Below are 16,387 nucleotides of genomic sequence, written 5' to 3'. Positions count from 1 at the left end.
CCCTCCCCAGGCAGAGGCTGCCCCACAGGAAGCAGCTTTCAGGACAAAACCAGAGATACTCAGCCACACTTCAGTCCTTAAATAAATACTAAGACACCAACCACCCTCAGGCTGGGCCATGGCTGCGGCCAGCACCTGCCTGGGAGTGTGGGGTCTCCCACTGCTGGGAGAGTCCCCACTGTTACCCGCTCCTCCAGGGGCTCTGGATTGGGGTAGCTCCTGGGAAACACTGGCTCCTCTTCCCTGAAGACCTGGCTTGGGTCTACAGCAATGCCAGGCCTGGCTCCTTATGAGGAAGGGGATGGCTGCAGGGGACTGACCCCGTGCTGGCTGCCATTGCGATGGCACCTTTAGTCCCTCCTTCATGATTTCCTTGGGGGAAGGCGCTGCTGAGCCCCTACGTGCAGCACGTGTCCTTGCACAGGCATGGGCAGCCGGAGGAAGCTCCTGGACACACACACACGGGCACACACACACACCCTACTCCTCTTCCACTGGTGTCGGAGCGTGGCCGGTCCTTGGCGTTAGGGCAGTCCGGGACCTGCCTGTTCTGAGACACAAGAGAGGGGTGGCACAGGGTAAGCACAGTTCTTCATTCTCACACAAGCCCCACAGGAGGGATGCCAGCCGTGACATGGTTGTTATCCCTGAGCACCAACTGCCATAACTCCATGAGCTTTTGGGGCTCAGCCTGACTTTGGGTGCTGTGGGGATGCAGGGACCAGCCCCACGGCGTAATCATCCCCTCAGCTGATGAGAGGTGGGGGCTAAGGGGAAATGGCCACTGCCTGGAAAGATGTGCCCTCATCCCTCCCCACTCTTCAGCCAAGTGCCCAAAGTCTCAGGGTGAAGGACGGGCACCCCTGCCAGGAAGGGTCTGAGCCTTACCCAAGTCCTTGGGGACCGGTTTCACCCCGGCCACTGGTTGGGCGTTCTGGCTGCGAGCCATGGCACAGGGCGGGCGCCAAGGGTACTCGGGCTGTGGGAGGAGATGGAACAGAGACAGGGAATTACCTGGGATGTGAATCATGAGGCTGCACTCTGTGATTGATTGACAAGGTGTGAGGAGGAGAAGAAGGGGGAGGAAAGGGGCTGAGCAGCCACATGCCAAGAGGACATGTGCTCAGCTCCCTGCTCTGGGACGCAGTGGCCCTGGAGGGCAGGGAATCCCAGACCCACCCACATGTCACCCTCTGCTCCCCCTCCTGCTGGCACAGGTAGAGTCTCACCGGGGGAAAGTGGTGGAAGTTCTGTCCTTGTGTGTGCTCGCCTGGCGTGGCTGGCGGGTATCGGATCTGCTGCCACTCGTCGTAGCCGTGGTACATGGGGTGAGCCATGGGGGGACTGTACTGGTACTGGTACATGGGGCAGGCTGGGCCCAGCGGCCCTGGCCCCGGCTCAGGGTGCAGCCTCTCTCCAGAAGCCTGCAAGGAGCCAGGACAGATGCTGGGGAGATCCCAAGGGCAGCCCACCACCACCCCCACCACCACCTTCACCACCACCCATCGCCTGCAGCCCCCAGCCCTTCTGCCCAAAGAGAGTTTCCTCCCATCCCTACCTGTTTGTGCTGTTTCAGCAGCTTCTTCAGCTTCTCCTTCTCCTCCTTCTCCCTCTGGCAGTCGTCTTTGGAGGCTCGCAGCTGGGAGGAAGAGGGGTTAGTGCAGAGCCCACCCTGCCACCCCCCATCTTCATGGATTAGGGTTGCTGAGGGAATGCCTGCACCAGTCTCCCCAGCCAGACCGCCAGGAGAGGTGCAGAAAGAGGACATGAGTGAAATGAGATGCTCTGGCAGTGACAAGCAGCAGAAAAAACACCCCTCTGGCCCTCCTGTCCCCCTTCAGCCCCTACTCTTAGATATGTACACGGACTGTGACACTGGGGACAAGCACCTCTACCACACCCAGGGCTCCCAGAGTGCTGCTGGTGACACCCAGCCCCTCCTCCGAGGTGGATCTGGGGGTTGTGACACTGGGGACAAGCATTTCCGAGACAGATGGGGCTGACAATGGGGCTCCCAGAGCGCTGCTAGTAGCACCCAGCACTGCTCACCTGGTTGTTGGAGAGGACCAACTGCTTCTGCAGCTTTTCCAGCTGCTGCTTCAGCTCCTCCTTCTCCTCATTCATCCTCTCCCTGTCACTCCGTTCCCGCTGGAAGTCTTCCTCGAAAATTTTCACCTGGTAGGAAGAAAGAATGTGGATGTCCCAGGCTGAGGGCAGACACCTCCCCTAAGCAACCCCATCACTGCGCTGCCATCCTTGACTCTACCAGCCATGCCAAGCCCCAGGCATGTGGGCTGGCACGATGGCCCATGGCTGTGGTCCTTCCAGATGAATGTCTGGAGGATGCTGAGTTGGGTCCCCAACCCCCACCACCCCAGCACTGACACCTGCCCAGCTGCTGCGCTGCTCCTGGCACACAGGGCTTTGCTGTGGAGATTCAGGACACATATTTCCTTCCCCGTCCCCAGTGGCTCTGTGTCCTGCCCTACCTGCTGCTTGAGTAGCTCATTCTGGGTCAGCAGCTCCTGCTGTGGCAGCTTCCCTGCTGGCTCCATGGCAAAGATGGGTGGTGGAGAGGCTTGGACATTCAGGGCCTCTTCTAGTGCCTAGAGAGGAAGAGGAGGGAGCAGGGTCAGAGCAAATTCAGTGCCCAAGATGCCTCTGGAGGACCACAGGCACGTGCCCAGTGTGGGAAGTGGGTATAACTGGGCAGGGGCAAGAGGGACAACAGACCCTCCTTGAACCCCCCTTCCTGGGAGCCCAGAGGGATGTGCTGGGCCTCATACAAGTGGTGGGCCTCATACAAGTCTCTGCCTGGGCAAGAATGGGTTATCAGGGTCAGTTCTGGGTTTGAGAGAGGTGAAGAGACTGGAGAACATTAAAGACATTTTGCAGTGACGGCTTGTGCCCTGGCCCCCACCTTGTTCAGCCTCTGAATCTCCTTTTCCTGGTATTCCCTCTGCCTGGTGACGGGAGCCAGCTGCTCCTGCAGGAACCGCATCCTCTGCTGCAGGTCCCTCACCTCCATGGCCAGCCTCTCCTTCTCTGCCTGCAGGACCCAGAGTGGGGGGAGATCAGCCAAGGCAGGGCAACAGGGCTGGCAGCTCCCTGTCACCCTTCCCAAGGACTCGCCTCCTCTGTTTCGATCCGAGACTTGGCCAGGAGCAGCTTGCGGTCAAAATCCCGTTGCTTTTGCTCCCGCTCCGACTCCAGCTCGGTCACTGCCCTGCGGGCCTCAGCCAGCTCCTGGTGTAGGTCCGTGACCTGCCAGGAGGGAGTGGGGATGTTGGCCTGGAAGGACCCACACTGGGAGAAAGGAGGTGCAGGCAGCCCCCAAACCTCCCTACACTGTTTCCTCTGAGTGCCCACAGCCAGCACCCAGCAGAAATGTGCTCCCCAAGCACCCAGCCCTGAGCACCCAGGCCTACCTTCTGCTCGTACTTCTGCTTCATGGAGCGGAAATGCTGATCCCATTGCTTATTCACCTCCAGCAGCTGCAGGGAGAGAGGGATGGCTGAACAGGAGCCCAAATCCTGCTACAAACCAGCTGTGGTGGTCCCCAGCAGACTCCTGTTGTGAAAGCACTTTGGAGACCAGCTGGATGGGAATCCCAGCTCCAGCAGTGCTTCCTTGCAGCTCTGAAGCCCTGCCCCAGTCTCTCGGTGCCATCCCAGCCCTGTGCCCCCTCTGCCCACTCCCCGCCTCCTTAGTGGTGCCTCCCTCCCAGCCTGGTCCTCACCTCCCTGCGCTGGTGCTCCAGGATCTTCACCTTCTTTTCCTTGGCCTCCAGCTCTTCTCTGCCCGGCGCCTTCTCCACCATGGCACCGCTCTGCTGGACGCGCACGGGGGGGACCCTCAGGGCTTTTGTGGAGGCTGTGCCCAAGGCCGGCTAAACTCAAGCCAGTTCCCCTCCCACTGCCTCCCCCATCCCCTTGAGACCCTGAGAAGTCCTGCTGGTCATACTGGGACAAACTGGGGGCTCAATTAAAGTGAGGCCATCTTTGCTGATGTGTCAGCGGGCTCCCTGCCTCCTTCCCAGCCCTCTCCAAGGAGATGCTGCCTCCTCACCTGCTGCTGCTCGGCGGCTTCCCTCTTCCCACTGTCCTGGCTGCTCAGCGTCACCATCCTCCGGAGCTCCTGGTTCTCACACCTGTGGGCAGGAAGGGATGGGTCAGCAGGAGGAAGCTCCCAGGGCAGCCCTGTCCCCATCCACATAGCCCAGCCTCACCTGAGCTTCTCCAGAGCCTGGTTTCTCTGCTCCAGGTCATGCTCCAGCTTGGTGCGCAGCTCCTTGTTCTCACTGTGCAGTGTCTCACACAGCGTCTGGAGGGTGAACACTGGCAGTGTGAGGGCCACGGCCAGCCCTGGGCCACCCACCTCCCAACAAGCCACGCTAAGGAGGTGGATGTCCACCTCAGGGTGAGCAGGAGGGGTCTGGTGGGAAAAAAAACAGAAGGGGGAAAATCTCCATGAAGCACCAGGCCAGCCCTCGCTCACCTGCAGGAAGGATGTTCTCTGCTCGTTCTTGTGCACCTTGGAGGCCAAGCGCTTGAGCTCGGAGGCCATGTAGCCCATGCGCACGAAGACCTGGTCCTTGCTGGCCTCCTTGGCACAGCCACTCAGTGTATTCTCCAGCTGCTGCAGCTGGGGCAGCAGGTTGGCATCCTCGTTCGGTGGCTGCTCCAAGTCCTGGCAATGGGGACAGGATCAGGTGTGGTCAGACTAGTTAAAGGAGCATTGCAAAGTTCCTCTTGGGGCAGATCAACTGCATGTCCCATCCAGGGCTGTGGTGGGGAGCTGGACCAGCACCAAGACACTCTGCAGGACCCCTGAGTATGCTGAAAAACTGTGTTGGCTTTGTAAAGGTCTGACTCCCAGCTGCTGGATATGGCACACCGAGACCCCGGGTGGAGGAGGACATGGCAGCAGCCCATGGATTCCCTGTGCCCTGGGGTAGTCTGAGCAGAATACACTCTCAAATCGCTGACAGATATGGAGGCATCTCCACCCTTGGTCTCTTCTCCACCTGAGCTCTCCCCATCAGCACCAAGACTAAAAATCCCAGCTCCTGAGACTGTCCTCTCTATGTACAGCCCGGTCTGTACTGGAAGCGGTTGTGGTCGTACCCCAATCCCCACGTTCTCCTTCCACCTGCCTTCCTTCTCTGCTCCCCTGCTGCTGTGGCACGCCAGGCACCAGGAACCCGAGCCCTCTGGCAGGTGACAGCCAAGAGGGTGACACACAGGATTTAAACAGCAGCTGGGAAAGCCCAGAACAGAGCACACCCACCAGTGTCAGGGCGTACCCAGCCCATGGCAGGTGTCCCCAGGAGGTTTATGCTCCTCTGGTGTGGTTGGTTAACCCCTCCATATCCTAGGAGGTGCTGCTGGCACAACAGCCGGCGCGCGTGGCACTGCTGGGAGGAGCTGGGGATGTGCTGGCACACCTACGCCTGCTCCGCTCCCAGCCCCGCTGACTCACCTGCTGCCTGTGGGAATGCCCCAGGTTGCATCACAGGGCAGCCCAGTGTGTCCCCAGCATGCTGACCCTGGAGTTTACAGCCCCAAACCTGCTGTGGGAAGGTGTGTGTGGGGAACAGCACACCCAGCTCCTCCCACCCATGTCTGCTGGCAAGGGAGGCAGCGAGGACCCAAGCTGGGAGAATCTGGGTGTGAGCACAGGACTTGGACTCTGCTCGGGCAGCAGCAGCTGGTGGCTAAGCAGATCCCATTCTGTTCTCCATCACCTCATAGCTGCACCCCAGGAGGGTCCAGTAAGACTCAACCCCTCCAAGAGCCTCCCTGGCCAATAGGAATGGGATGTGCAAGGAGAGCATGTCCTCTTACTGGTACCGTGTGGTGCCAGCTGATGTTCATTCTCCTTAGGCTCCCCATCCTTTCTCCTCTCCCTTCCAGCACACAAAAAAACAGAGCAGGACAGGTCGGGCAATAACAGCCAGGAGGACATTCAGGTGGCAGCAAATGGAGCACACAGAGGTACTTTGGCTAGGGCAAACCCTGTGACAATGACAGGGCTTGGAAACCTGCTCCTCCTACCCAGAGTGGGCACCAGCTGAACATCAGAGCATCACTGACAGCTACTTGGGTTGTCACAGCTCTTCCTGCCACTGTTGTGTGGCATCTGCAGACATCGGTGTCCCCATCTGGCTGGGGCTGCTTCACTGGCCCCTTCCCCAGGCCCATCCAGGCCCTTGTCCAGTTTATCCCTCCTCTGTGGTTTGCCCAAGGGCTGCCTTGACATGGGTCTGCCAGCCCTGCTGGTGCCTGCCTGGGCACAGCACTACAGCCCTGCACACCCCCAAACCCCTGGCACTGACTGGCTTGACTCCTCACCCGCCAACACCAAATCCTGCAGGGCCACTCACCGCTCTCCTGCTCTCCTGGGGAAACCCCTGCGCTTCGATGGCAACGATCTCAAACTCTGAAGAGGATCCCTGCAAGGAGAGGCAGCCAGGTCAGGGCTCCCCAGGGAATGGCAGCCCAGGATGCCCACCACACAGAGGGACCACCAGGAGTACAGCAGGGGAGCTGACCCCTCCTTTCAGGTTTGTCCCTATTTCTAGAGGCTAAAGGCTGCATTCTTTTGCTTTAATTAGATGGAGAGTCCCTCCCTCTCCAGCCATGCCAGCACCAGCTTCCACATGCAGCAGACTCACACTCGGAGGTGATTTCCGTGCTTCCGTGTCCGGCTGGGCACTGCCTGGGGCTGCCCGTGCGAAGCTGGGATCAGGGCCGACGGCTGCAGAGAGGGGAGAGGGTGCAGCCATGAGCCTTTTGGAGAGCAGGGCCTCTCCCCACCTGGCACAGGGATGCAGACAGCAGACCCCTGCAAAGTCAGCCACTGATGGATGATTTCTGCCCCAGCTATGGGGATGGGACAGAAACTTCCTTTTAGGAGGATGGCAGTGGTTTGATACACTCCAGAGTTGACATGGCAGCAAAGGACTTTCATTAAATTCTCTTGCACAGCCTTTCCCTTCCCCCAAGCACAGGATTTTGAGCCATCAGGTTATTCCTCCATCTCCTACCTCCAGTTTCCACCAAGTCCTCCAAGGAAGGTGACCCAATCAGCATTTTGTTGTCCTTCACGAGGTCCTCTGCCTTCTGCCGCAGCTTGGATGCCTCGACCTGGGACTCCTCCAGAAGCTCTCCTGTTGTGGGCAACAAAAGGATGCTCAGCCTCCTTCCCTGAGTGCCTGTCCTGCAGTAGTTCCATCCACCAGCACCAATAACCCTGTTTGGCTGGAGAAGTGCCCAGAATAGTCCTTCTTCATCTGGAAACAACTATTCTGGGATAAATCCAATGGCAAAGCTGGATCAGCGGCTCACTGGTTTCAGAGATCCTCACGATGACACACACAGGTCTGGTTACAGGAGGCAGAAGGGCACCACTGTGGCTCTCAGAGGTCTCCTCTGCTTCCCAGAAGATACAAATTTAAGCCTGGGTGGTGGACTGAGAGGTCCAACCTTCCCACTCTGGGGTCTGGCACGGGCAATGCAATCCTCCCCCGATGAGGGAGGGGCTGCTGTCACACCAGCGAGTCCCGGTCCCAGGTAAAGCCATGGTGACACAACAGGAATCATGAGGCAGGTGGAAATTTGGCTGCAGAAGCCAAAGGAGGAAGCTGGCTCACGAGACAGAAAGCAAAACTGGGGGTGGGAGCGGGGGAAGGCTGACAAGAAGAAAGAGGGTGGCACAACTCAGCTGGAACATTTCAACACTGGTATGTTCCTGCTGCCGCAGGGAGCACTCAACGTCAGGTTCCTTAAGAAACACCTGGGAAAAGCCCCTGGCTCAGCAGGGCTTGCAGGAGGTGGGGATTTTCATCAAAAGCAAAACAGATCCCAGCACCTATGACCTCTTAAGGAGCTGTCCTTGCTCCAGCACTTGTCTTTTCTTTCCAGCTATTTATTCCACCATAAAATACCCCAGAAGTTCAGCAAAATTCTTGCTCCCTCTGCATTGCCATGTGAAAAAGCTCAGATATCCTGCTCAACCCTCCAGGACAGGGAGAGCTTTGCTGCTGCCCAGTGCCAAGACACCCAGCTTCTACCAGCACCCTTCCTCAACCAAGCAAGAAACCCCTGGCTTTGTGGGCACACGCTGGGCTGCCCCAAAGGCAAATCTCATCCCCCTGGCACACAGCAGTTACCGATAGACTTGATCCCTTGCATCTTCTCTTTCAGCCGGGTGTTCTCCTCCACCAGCCGCTCCAAGGCCGAGGATCCATTCTCCTTGGAGCCCCCGCCGGGGTCATATATATGGTAAGGTCCTCTCCCTTCCATGCCTGCTGTTCAGTCGCCTACCTCCCAGCCAGGCATCCCTGCAAGGCAATGGAGCACGCTGTCACCTTGCTCTGGCTCCAGATGATGCCACAGTCCCCTGGCCCAGCCGTATGGGGGGTCTGGGATGCTGTGCTGGTGCCTCACTGCTCGCCAGCCAGCCAACAAGTGACCCAGGTGAAGGCACTTCCCCCTCCAGCCCTGCTTGGGGCAAATGTGTCAGGGTGACTCATGGCCATGAGAAGTGTCACAGGAGGAGGCATCACCAGCAGCCCCACTTGGGGCTGGCTCTCCATGCAGAGCACTGGAGTCACAGAGAAGGCTGCAACCCCTGGTTGCTGCACCCCCGGAGAGATGGAGACGCAGCCCAGGAACATCCACCCACGCCAGCACAAACCTGGGCGCTGTCACCAGGGCATCCCGCCCAACATATGGTATTTCTGGGGTGCATAAAGGCTCGTGAGGGGCTGTTTGGGGAGGGGCAGTGTCTGCAGCTCCAAAAGTCTTAGCCAACAGCTGGGGGGAAGTTTGGGCAGTATTGGGGGATGAGCCCCAGGAGCCAGGCAGGGACCCACTCTGTCCTCTGGCTCAGCCAGAAAAACTGGCTGCCAGCAGCAAGGCTTCCTGAATAGGGCACAGGGAACATCCGGACATGTGCTGGGCTGGAAGCGAAGTCCAAGGAGGCAAAACACCCACAAGCAATGTGCTCTTTGCTTTTCCAATTCCTTGCACTTGCAGGTGGCCTAAGGCCTCCCCTGTGCTGAAGTCTGGCCTGAGGACAGCTGGGCAGGATCCTGGCTCCAGGTCTCACCCATCTCCTGGGGGGATAAAGCAGGTGCTGTGAATCACAGCACAGCTTATCAGAACTATCTCCCATGATGCCAGCTGGTTATAACATGGAGCAGAGCAGCAGCTGAGACGGTTCCTGTGCCAGCTGGAGCTGCAGGGCTGCCTGGGGGCACAACAGGAGTACCCCAAAGTGCTTTCCTCCCAGCCAAGACAGCTGGTGAGCGGGAAGGGACTGAGAGGAGGCATTTTGAAAGGGGAAGGGGGTAACCTATACCCGAAACTGTCTCAACCTCAGACTAATGCTCATGCCATGAGTGATCCAGGCTGATCTCCAGTTTGGATGACCTGCCTGCCAGGGAGCGGCAGGGACTTTCCAGATGACAACTGCCACCTGGCAGCATCCACAACTGGAGCAGCAATTATAACGCCTGCCTCAGCGACAGGGAATTGGGCCTGGCCTCAGCAGTACTCTGCTTCTGGGAGATGCACTGGTGGGTCTCACCATCCTCCTGCTCCGTGGGTGCTGCCAAGCCCCCCATTGCCTCTGGCCCCCCACAGGCAGCCAGTGACCCTGCCCCAAGCAGCTGGAAGTGGTGCCCACTGGAAGCTGCCCAGCTGTGGTGGTGTGGGGTGGGCTGAGGCTATTCCTGGAGCTCAGAGCAGCTGACAGGAAGCTGTGGAAGAACCAGGGCCATTTCCGAGCTGTGGGTACCTGCGATGGCAGCACTGTCACAGCTGGTCTTAAACAGAGGACAGGTTTGGATTAGGTATTAGGGAGAGATTCTTTACTTTGAGGGTGGTGAGGCACCCAAACAGGCTGCCCAGAGCAGCTGTGGCTGCCCCATCCCTGGAAGTGCTCAAGGCTAGGTTGGATGAGCCCAGCACGTAGCACAGTGGGACCCTTGTGGCTGGGAAATGCCATCACCTGTGGCCATGCTACCCGCCTGGCCAGCCCAGCAGAGGACGGGGATGGTGTCACAGCCTGGCTGGGGACACGAGTCTGCTTCTCACCACTGTCCAGACACCACATGCTGCTCCAGACCTCGGGTTCTGGTAGCACCTGGGTACCAAACCCACCCTGCAGTGACCATTTTGCAGGGCATCCGCATTGTGCACCGGCACGAGCCCAGGTGTGTGTCAGGGACGGCAGGGAGAGAAGGAAGGAGAGGGAAGAGCTGCCCTCTCCTGCAGTACCATCTCCACATGTGGCTTGGAAGCAGCCTGAAACACCAGTCCTCATTCTCTCAACACCAGACCCCAAACCTGGAGGTTTTCTGCCTTGTTCCACAGCACATGGGAGGTTCCTCTCCCCTGTGCACCCCTGCAGGAATCCCTCAAACACAGTCCAGATGCACTGATCACCCTGCCAAACAGCAGAGCTCACTCACAGTGATCCCATATTATCCCAGCCAGATGGAACCACTGAAAACCTCTGATATTCCCTATTCTCAAGATTCTATCAGGAACTTTTCTACTCAAGGTCTGTACCCTACCAGGGAGATTGCAGCAAAGGGACCACAGGAGCTGTTTTCAAACAACAGCTGGGGAGAGGAAATGGACTATCTCCAGCTCACGGAAGCCACAAATTCACCAGCAAACAATAGCCAGCAAGAGGGAGGGGTTTCCACAGCATTCCAGGCCATCACTGGGGACAGGGTGGGTTTTCCTGGAGTGGAGGCACAGTCCAATTTCTGCAAGGAGCCGCTGGAACAGAGAGGTCACCCTGGGGACCAGAGACCAAGCCACTGATCCCAATCTTGGCTTGTTGTGGCTTTTTTCCTTAAGAGTTCTGACAGGTGAGATTTACAGTGAAAAATCTCATTTCAATAAAAACACGAGGGGAGGAGAGAAGGGACCACAGACCAGCACCTAACGGTGGTTAAATACACAAAGAAAACACAACTACCACAAACTCCAGCAGAAACCACCAAACCACCAGAAAACACTTTCCTCTTTGCCAGTCAACAGTTCCTAAGGTGATCTGACAGTATTTCACAGCCCTGGGGGCTGAGGGCCAGGCATGAACTGTGTCTGCCCAGCTGCAGCTCGCTGGCTCCGTGCCCAGCCACTGTCAGAGATTGCCAGACAGGCACCCGTGGGTGTTGCTGGTTCCATGTGGGACACCAAGACCTTTAGGTAGCAAGTTTTTATGGCAACTCAGCAACAGTAGAGAATGAGAATGAGAGTGTGAGTGGGCAGGGGAGACTCATGGGCAAAGACGAAAGCAGAGTGGTGTTTAAATAGCTGTGCTGTGGCTTGGGAGTGAGCTGGAGCTGTCACCGCTGTCACCCAGAACAACACGCATCACTGCCACAGCAATCACTGTACCAGCCACGCAGAAGTGGCAGAAGGATGTGATTCCTACTTTACAATTACTGAACGCTGAAGATACCAAGGCTTGGGATGCGAATCCTGTGCAGGAGGGCGCTGGCACTGCTGGGGGTTTGCTTTGGGCAGTGACCCCAGGGTGGGGAGCAGCCTCCCAGAGCTGCAGGCTTGGCAGCCCTTCAATTCCCATCCTATGATGGCCCAGCCCTAAGGAGAAGGGGGTTTTCCTTACTCCAGTGCACAATATTCACAGGAAGCCTCCTCCGCACCAGGATCACAGGAGGTGAAAGCAAATCCCTGCAGGCTGCCAGCATAATTTTCCCATGACTGGGGCTGCTGGGTCCCTGGCATGCCTCCTCAGAAGGAAAGCAAAAGCCATTCAGACAGACACCACGGAACAAATTTTTTTTGTTTGTTTGTCATTTTACTGGAAAATGCCTGGAAACGATCAGTTTGATCATTTTACTGGGAAACACTGTAGCCCCCAGACTGGTTTTCTTCTACAGAGCTCCAGCAGCTCTCCAGACAATGGACACCCATTCCTGGGCTGCTGGACTGGTCTCATTTGCAGGAAAGCAAAAGTGGAGCTGGCTTTAGGAGGCAGCAATAATGAGACTTTTTGGGCACTGCAGTCCACTGGGCTGGGAGTAATAAAAGAAGAGAAAAGCAGGTATTGCAAGGCTCAGGTCTCAAAGGGAAAGGTCTGAACCTCCACTTGCAGTGGTTTCCTTTCCAGCCAGTTTAGCCACAAAGAGAGGGTGGGAAAGGTGAGAGCCATACCCAAAACACAGCAGGTATTAAAGATGTCCCCCAGCCAGAAATCCCACTCTCGCCTCAAAAACCCACCTCCCGAAGAGACTTCACTAAACAACCTGCTTCTGATGGGGCTGCTCACAAAGGAAATAAAGCACTTCCCTGGGTCTGCCAGGTTTACAAACATGGGTAACCACACACAGCTGCATCCTGAGCTCCTCAGGATGGGCCAAAGCTTCAGTGCAGGCAGGACATGCAGCCAGGCATGGTGCTGGTGCTCTCCTGGCAGCACGGGGGTGGATTTACGCGAGACCCCGTCTTCTGCTGCAAAGACATCTGGCTCATCCTGCCTGCTCCACTTCTCCCGGCAGAGCTCAGCAGCATCATGGCTGCCTGTCACAGCACTCCAAAGCAGAACAAGGCACAGCCACCCCTTTCCTTGTAGCCTTTTCCTTGCTTCCAAGCTACTCCTGTCCATCTTGGTGTGCTTCAGCCAGCAACAACCAAGTGGTAGCAGACGGTGGCACCACAAAGCTACACCAGCGAAGTTCCACCCAAAGTGTAAGGACTGCTGCTTTAAAACCAAATCTGCAATGCCACAAGAGTAGATGGTTCGGTTTCCTCCACCCACGAGAGTTCTGTACCAGCTGCTGGCAAACAACAACCCATGGCCCTGTGCTAAATAGGTCTGCTCGGCGTAGGTCGGGCCGAAAGGGCGTTGTGGGATTTCTTGCAGAGCCAGGAACGATGCCAAAGGCAGCAAAAAGCCTCTCCTGTTTTCTTCTTGCTTACTTCACCTCACTACAGAGACAGCTCTCAAGGACGTGCCTGGTTGGAGCCTTCCTGTCTCCAGAACTCATCCCAGTGCCCAAAGTCCAGTCTCCGGAACGCTTCAGCTGACAGCGCTCTTTGTGAAATGTGCACTCCAAAAGAGCTTATGGCAGCAGAACAGCTCCCATTCCCCCAGGTGGTGGGAATAACCCACCCAAGTGATGGGAATAACCCACCTAAGTGATGGGAATAACCAGCTCAATGGAAAAGGCTGCATTTGACTTCTTGATATAGGGAGCAACCTGTGTATCGGGGACACAGGAGCAGGACAGCCGGATCTCTGAGAGGATGCAGATCCCTGTGAGTCCCACCCGGAGCTATTCTCACCCAAAATCATCTGTGACAGGCAGCATCTTTTTTATTTTTTTCTCTGCCCTCCGTGGCGATCTTAGCATGAAACTGAGGGAGGGGAAAGGGGTAGACAAGCTGTGCCTCCCTCCCAAAAGAGAAGGGTGCTGCCATCCCTGCTCCAGCTATTCCAGCCTCTGGATCCGCATCCGATACGGACACACACGGCTGGACCAGAGTGAAAAAATCAAAGAGAAAGGAAAACAGCATGGACAGGAAGGTCCTTGAGGCCACGGCCGCCGCAGCCCCCCCGGAGGGGACACGCGCCCCGGCCCTGCCCGGGGGGGATCGCGAACCAGGGACAGTCGGGAGGCAGATGCGTGGGCCCGGGGAAACGCCGGGGTTGTGCAAGGCGGGCCGAGGGAGGAGCGGGGCCGGGCCCGGCAGCGGAGCGGGGCCGCCGCGGGGCATCGGCACCGCCCGGGGGGCGAGGGGACCCCCACCCGCACCCCGCCGAGCCTCCTCCTCTCTCCCCGGGCACCGCCGGGAACACAGACACCCAGCCTGTCCCCCGCGGGGGGCGGCAGCAGCCCCCGCCCTGACCGGGAGAGGGTAAACTGAGGCACGGCACGATTGCCGCGACAGCCTGCGACACCGGGCGGCCCCGGGGCAAATCCCCGGGGGACGGCACGGCCCCGGCCCCCGCCGGGGTCTCACCCCGACCACCCGAGCGGCCCGAGAGCCCGGGAACCGGCCAGATACAGGCAACGCGCAGCCCCGATCTCGGCAGTTCCCTCCGGCCCGGGGCCCTTCGCTGGGGCGGCGCGACCCCGGCGCCCGGTAAGACCCCGGTGCCCCGGGCAGGGCTCCTGTCCGCGAGGGCGGCAGGGCCCCGCAGCGCTCCGAGCTCACCTGCCGTGCGCACCGCGGCGGGGCCGCTGCCGGGATCGGGGTCGGGATCGGGATCAGGATCGGGATCGGGGTCGGGGTCTCGGTCCGGGTCCCTCCGCTCCGCCACCAGCACCGGGGCTGGTTCCGCCCCCGGGAAATTCCCAGCCTGACTGACAGGCGGCGCAGCCAATCGGAGCGCGGCGCGGGGTATAAAAGGGAGGGCGGGGAAGTGGTGGGGAAGGTGCTCGTCATGGCGGAGCCGTTGTCGCTGTTTGTGTCCCCTGTGGGTTCCCTGGGGCTGCGTGGCCGTCCCGCCCGGCTGAGTGGGGCTCTGAGGGGCGGCATCAGCCGGCCTGCGCCTTCCTTCTGTGGGAGGTTCCGCTGGCAGGGGAGCGGCGAGGCCGAGCCCTGCAGCGGCTCCCCCGGCTCGTGGAGACACAAAATGGCGGGGCCGAGGGGGGCTCCCCGTGTGCCCCCGGTGTGGAGGAGCAATGGCTGAGGGGAGGCTGTGCTGAGCCGCTCTGCTGGCCCCGGCACCGGGAGGGAGGAGGATGGTGCTGCCGGCCGGCTGAGGCTGATGTTCCTCTGAGGCAGGGAGAATTCCCCACCGAGCCTTGAGGAAATGGCACCCTCTAACCTGAGCGTGTATTCCAGGGATCCCTTTCCTCTGTGCTGCCGCTGGAATTGTGCCGTCATGAAGCACCGAAATCAGCCAGAGGAGCAACAAGCACAGGGAGCACCTGGTTTCACTCTGGTCTTTGGGACTTGCTCAGCAACTACCTGATTTTCTTTCTTTGGTTGGTTTTGCCACAAGGAGAAGGTGGTGGGTTTTTATTAAATATATGTATAAATAAAAGCAATAAACCAGGAGTGAAGAAATCCCGTTGTAAGCAGCTGTGCTGCTCTTTGCCTGCACTCCAGATATGTCCTCCTTAGGTGACCTGGTGCTGTGTTCATCGAGGTCCTTCGCTGGAGCTGCCCCAGTCCTGGCTTCTTGCTCAGCTCTATTCACACAGCCGCACCACTTCTTGGGGATTTCGTGTTTTGGGTTGTAAAAATTAAAGCCCCACAAACTCCTTTTCCTGACTGCCCTTCACTGGCAGCGGGACGTCACCCTGGCAGCCTGGCTGGGTTATGAGAGCTCAGCGCTGGTGGGACCCTGATGTGCTCTTTGTGCTCGTGTCTGAAGTCTCAGCTGGGGATGAGACAGCAGGACCCCACACATGCCCAATATCTTCCCTTTTGTTCCCTGAAAGTCTTGTTTTACCCCAATGAGAAGTCCAGTGCTGTTCTGCAACCCCTCAGAAAACCTGTCTTCAAAGCTAAATGCAGTCCCACAGAACCAGAAAACACTTTGTTTATAAGTTAATGCCTCAGCCTGCATGAAATAATGAAACCCTGCTTATTTCTGTGAGGAGAAAAAAGGGTGGTTTAGTTTTGCAGCACCCCAAAAGCTGCCTGCCTTCCCCTCACTCCATCCCAGGCACTCTCACACCGAAAAATCATCGCGCTACTCACCAGGCTGGGTCCTGGAGGGGCCTGGGGGGAGTGAGAGCCCTTCAGAGCAGGAGCTCTGTGCCTGCAATCCCCAAGTGCAGGAAGGCTGGCCCAGCTGAGCTTACTTTTAGGCATGGAGAAGGGGAATTCCCCATGATGGAGGTCCCAGACAGCCTCTGTGTGGTTTTGATAGGGAGCCAGGCACCACTTAAAGGGCTCTCCTGTGCTGTTCCTCCCAGGGGCCTGTCGTGTCAGGTATTAGTCAGCAGAAGCTGAGATGGGGGGGCTGTCGTGGAGGCTGTGATTCACTTTTGGACAACTGGAGAACCTTGTTACATCATTTTCCTTGCCTGGTTTCTGGGCAACTTCACCGGGATTGCAAACATGTGCTTTTTCTCAGAGAAACTGCTGCATCTGGCAAGAGGCATTATTGTTCCATGTGTATTTCCACCTCATCCTTGTCTCTATCTGGAGTCAGAACAGGATGCATCTTCCCGGGGAAGCAGGGAAGAGCTGGCTCTGTTGATGGAGGCACACAGGTGATGGTTTTCCTGGGTTGCAGAGAATCCCTGGAAACCATCCACCAGGAGAACTGGTGGTCAGAACCAAGGCTGGAGCCAACTGGTGCTGGAATAACCACCAAGGCTTTAAATGTTTCTATTTTATAGAGGCTGATTCCAGCTCCTTGCCAGCAGGTACAGTTGTAC

The 16,387-nt window shown here is 58.0% G+C and overlaps 1 protein-coding gene across 1 annotated transcript; it reads right to left on the bottom strand.

Moving 5' to 3' along the window:
* Window positions 1-64: 64 nt before the first annotated feature.
* On the bottom strand, window positions 65-14,340 carry TNIP1 (TNFAIP3 interacting protein 1). Its single transcript, XM_069029350.1, has 18 exons — window positions 14,205-14,340; window positions 8,174-8,344; window positions 7,049-7,171; window positions 6,677-6,759; window positions 6,386-6,454; window positions 4,498-4,689; window positions 4,229-4,323; window positions 4,069-4,150; window positions 3,740-3,832; window positions 3,429-3,494; window positions 3,129-3,264; window positions 2,921-3,045; window positions 2,490-2,606; window positions 2,050-2,175; window positions 1,559-1,639; window positions 1,230-1,424; window positions 889-979; window positions 65-550 (listed from the first exon to the last, which is right to left on the bottom strand). Exons 2-18 carry the CDS (start codon window positions 8,304-8,306, stop codon window positions 525-527), a joined length of 1,833 nt encoding a protein of 610 aa, XP_068885451.1. The 5' UTR covers window positions 8,307-8,344; window positions 14,205-14,340; the 3' UTR covers window positions 65-524.
* Between the last annotated feature and the right edge of the window lie 2,047 nt (window positions 14,341-16,387).

This window comes from Aphelocoma coerulescens, chromosome 13, assembly GCF_041296385.1.
Source record: "Aphelocoma coerulescens isolate FSJ_1873_10779 chromosome 13, UR_Acoe_1.0, whole genome shotgun sequence".
In the NCBI taxonomy this organism is placed as follows: domain Eukaryota; kingdom Metazoa; phylum Chordata; class Aves; order Passeriformes; family Corvidae; genus Aphelocoma; species Aphelocoma coerulescens.
This window is presented reverse-complemented; position numbering and strand designations above follow the sequence as displayed.

Excerpts from the sequence above, each read along its gene's own strand:
- TNIP1 (XM_069029350.1), bottom strand. The coding sequence starts at position 8,306 with ATGGAAGGGAGAGGACCTTACCATATATATGACCCCGGCGGGGGCTCC. Across the intron at positions 1,425-1,558 it reads TGCTGAAACAGCACAAACAG|GCTTCTGGAGAGAGGCTGCA; the intron begins GTAGGGATGGGA and ends GGCTCCTTGCAG. Across the intron at positions 551-888 it reads ACCGGTCCCCAAGGACTTGG|AACAGGCAGGTCCCGGACTG; the intron begins GTAAGGCTCAGA and ends CTTGTGTCTCAG.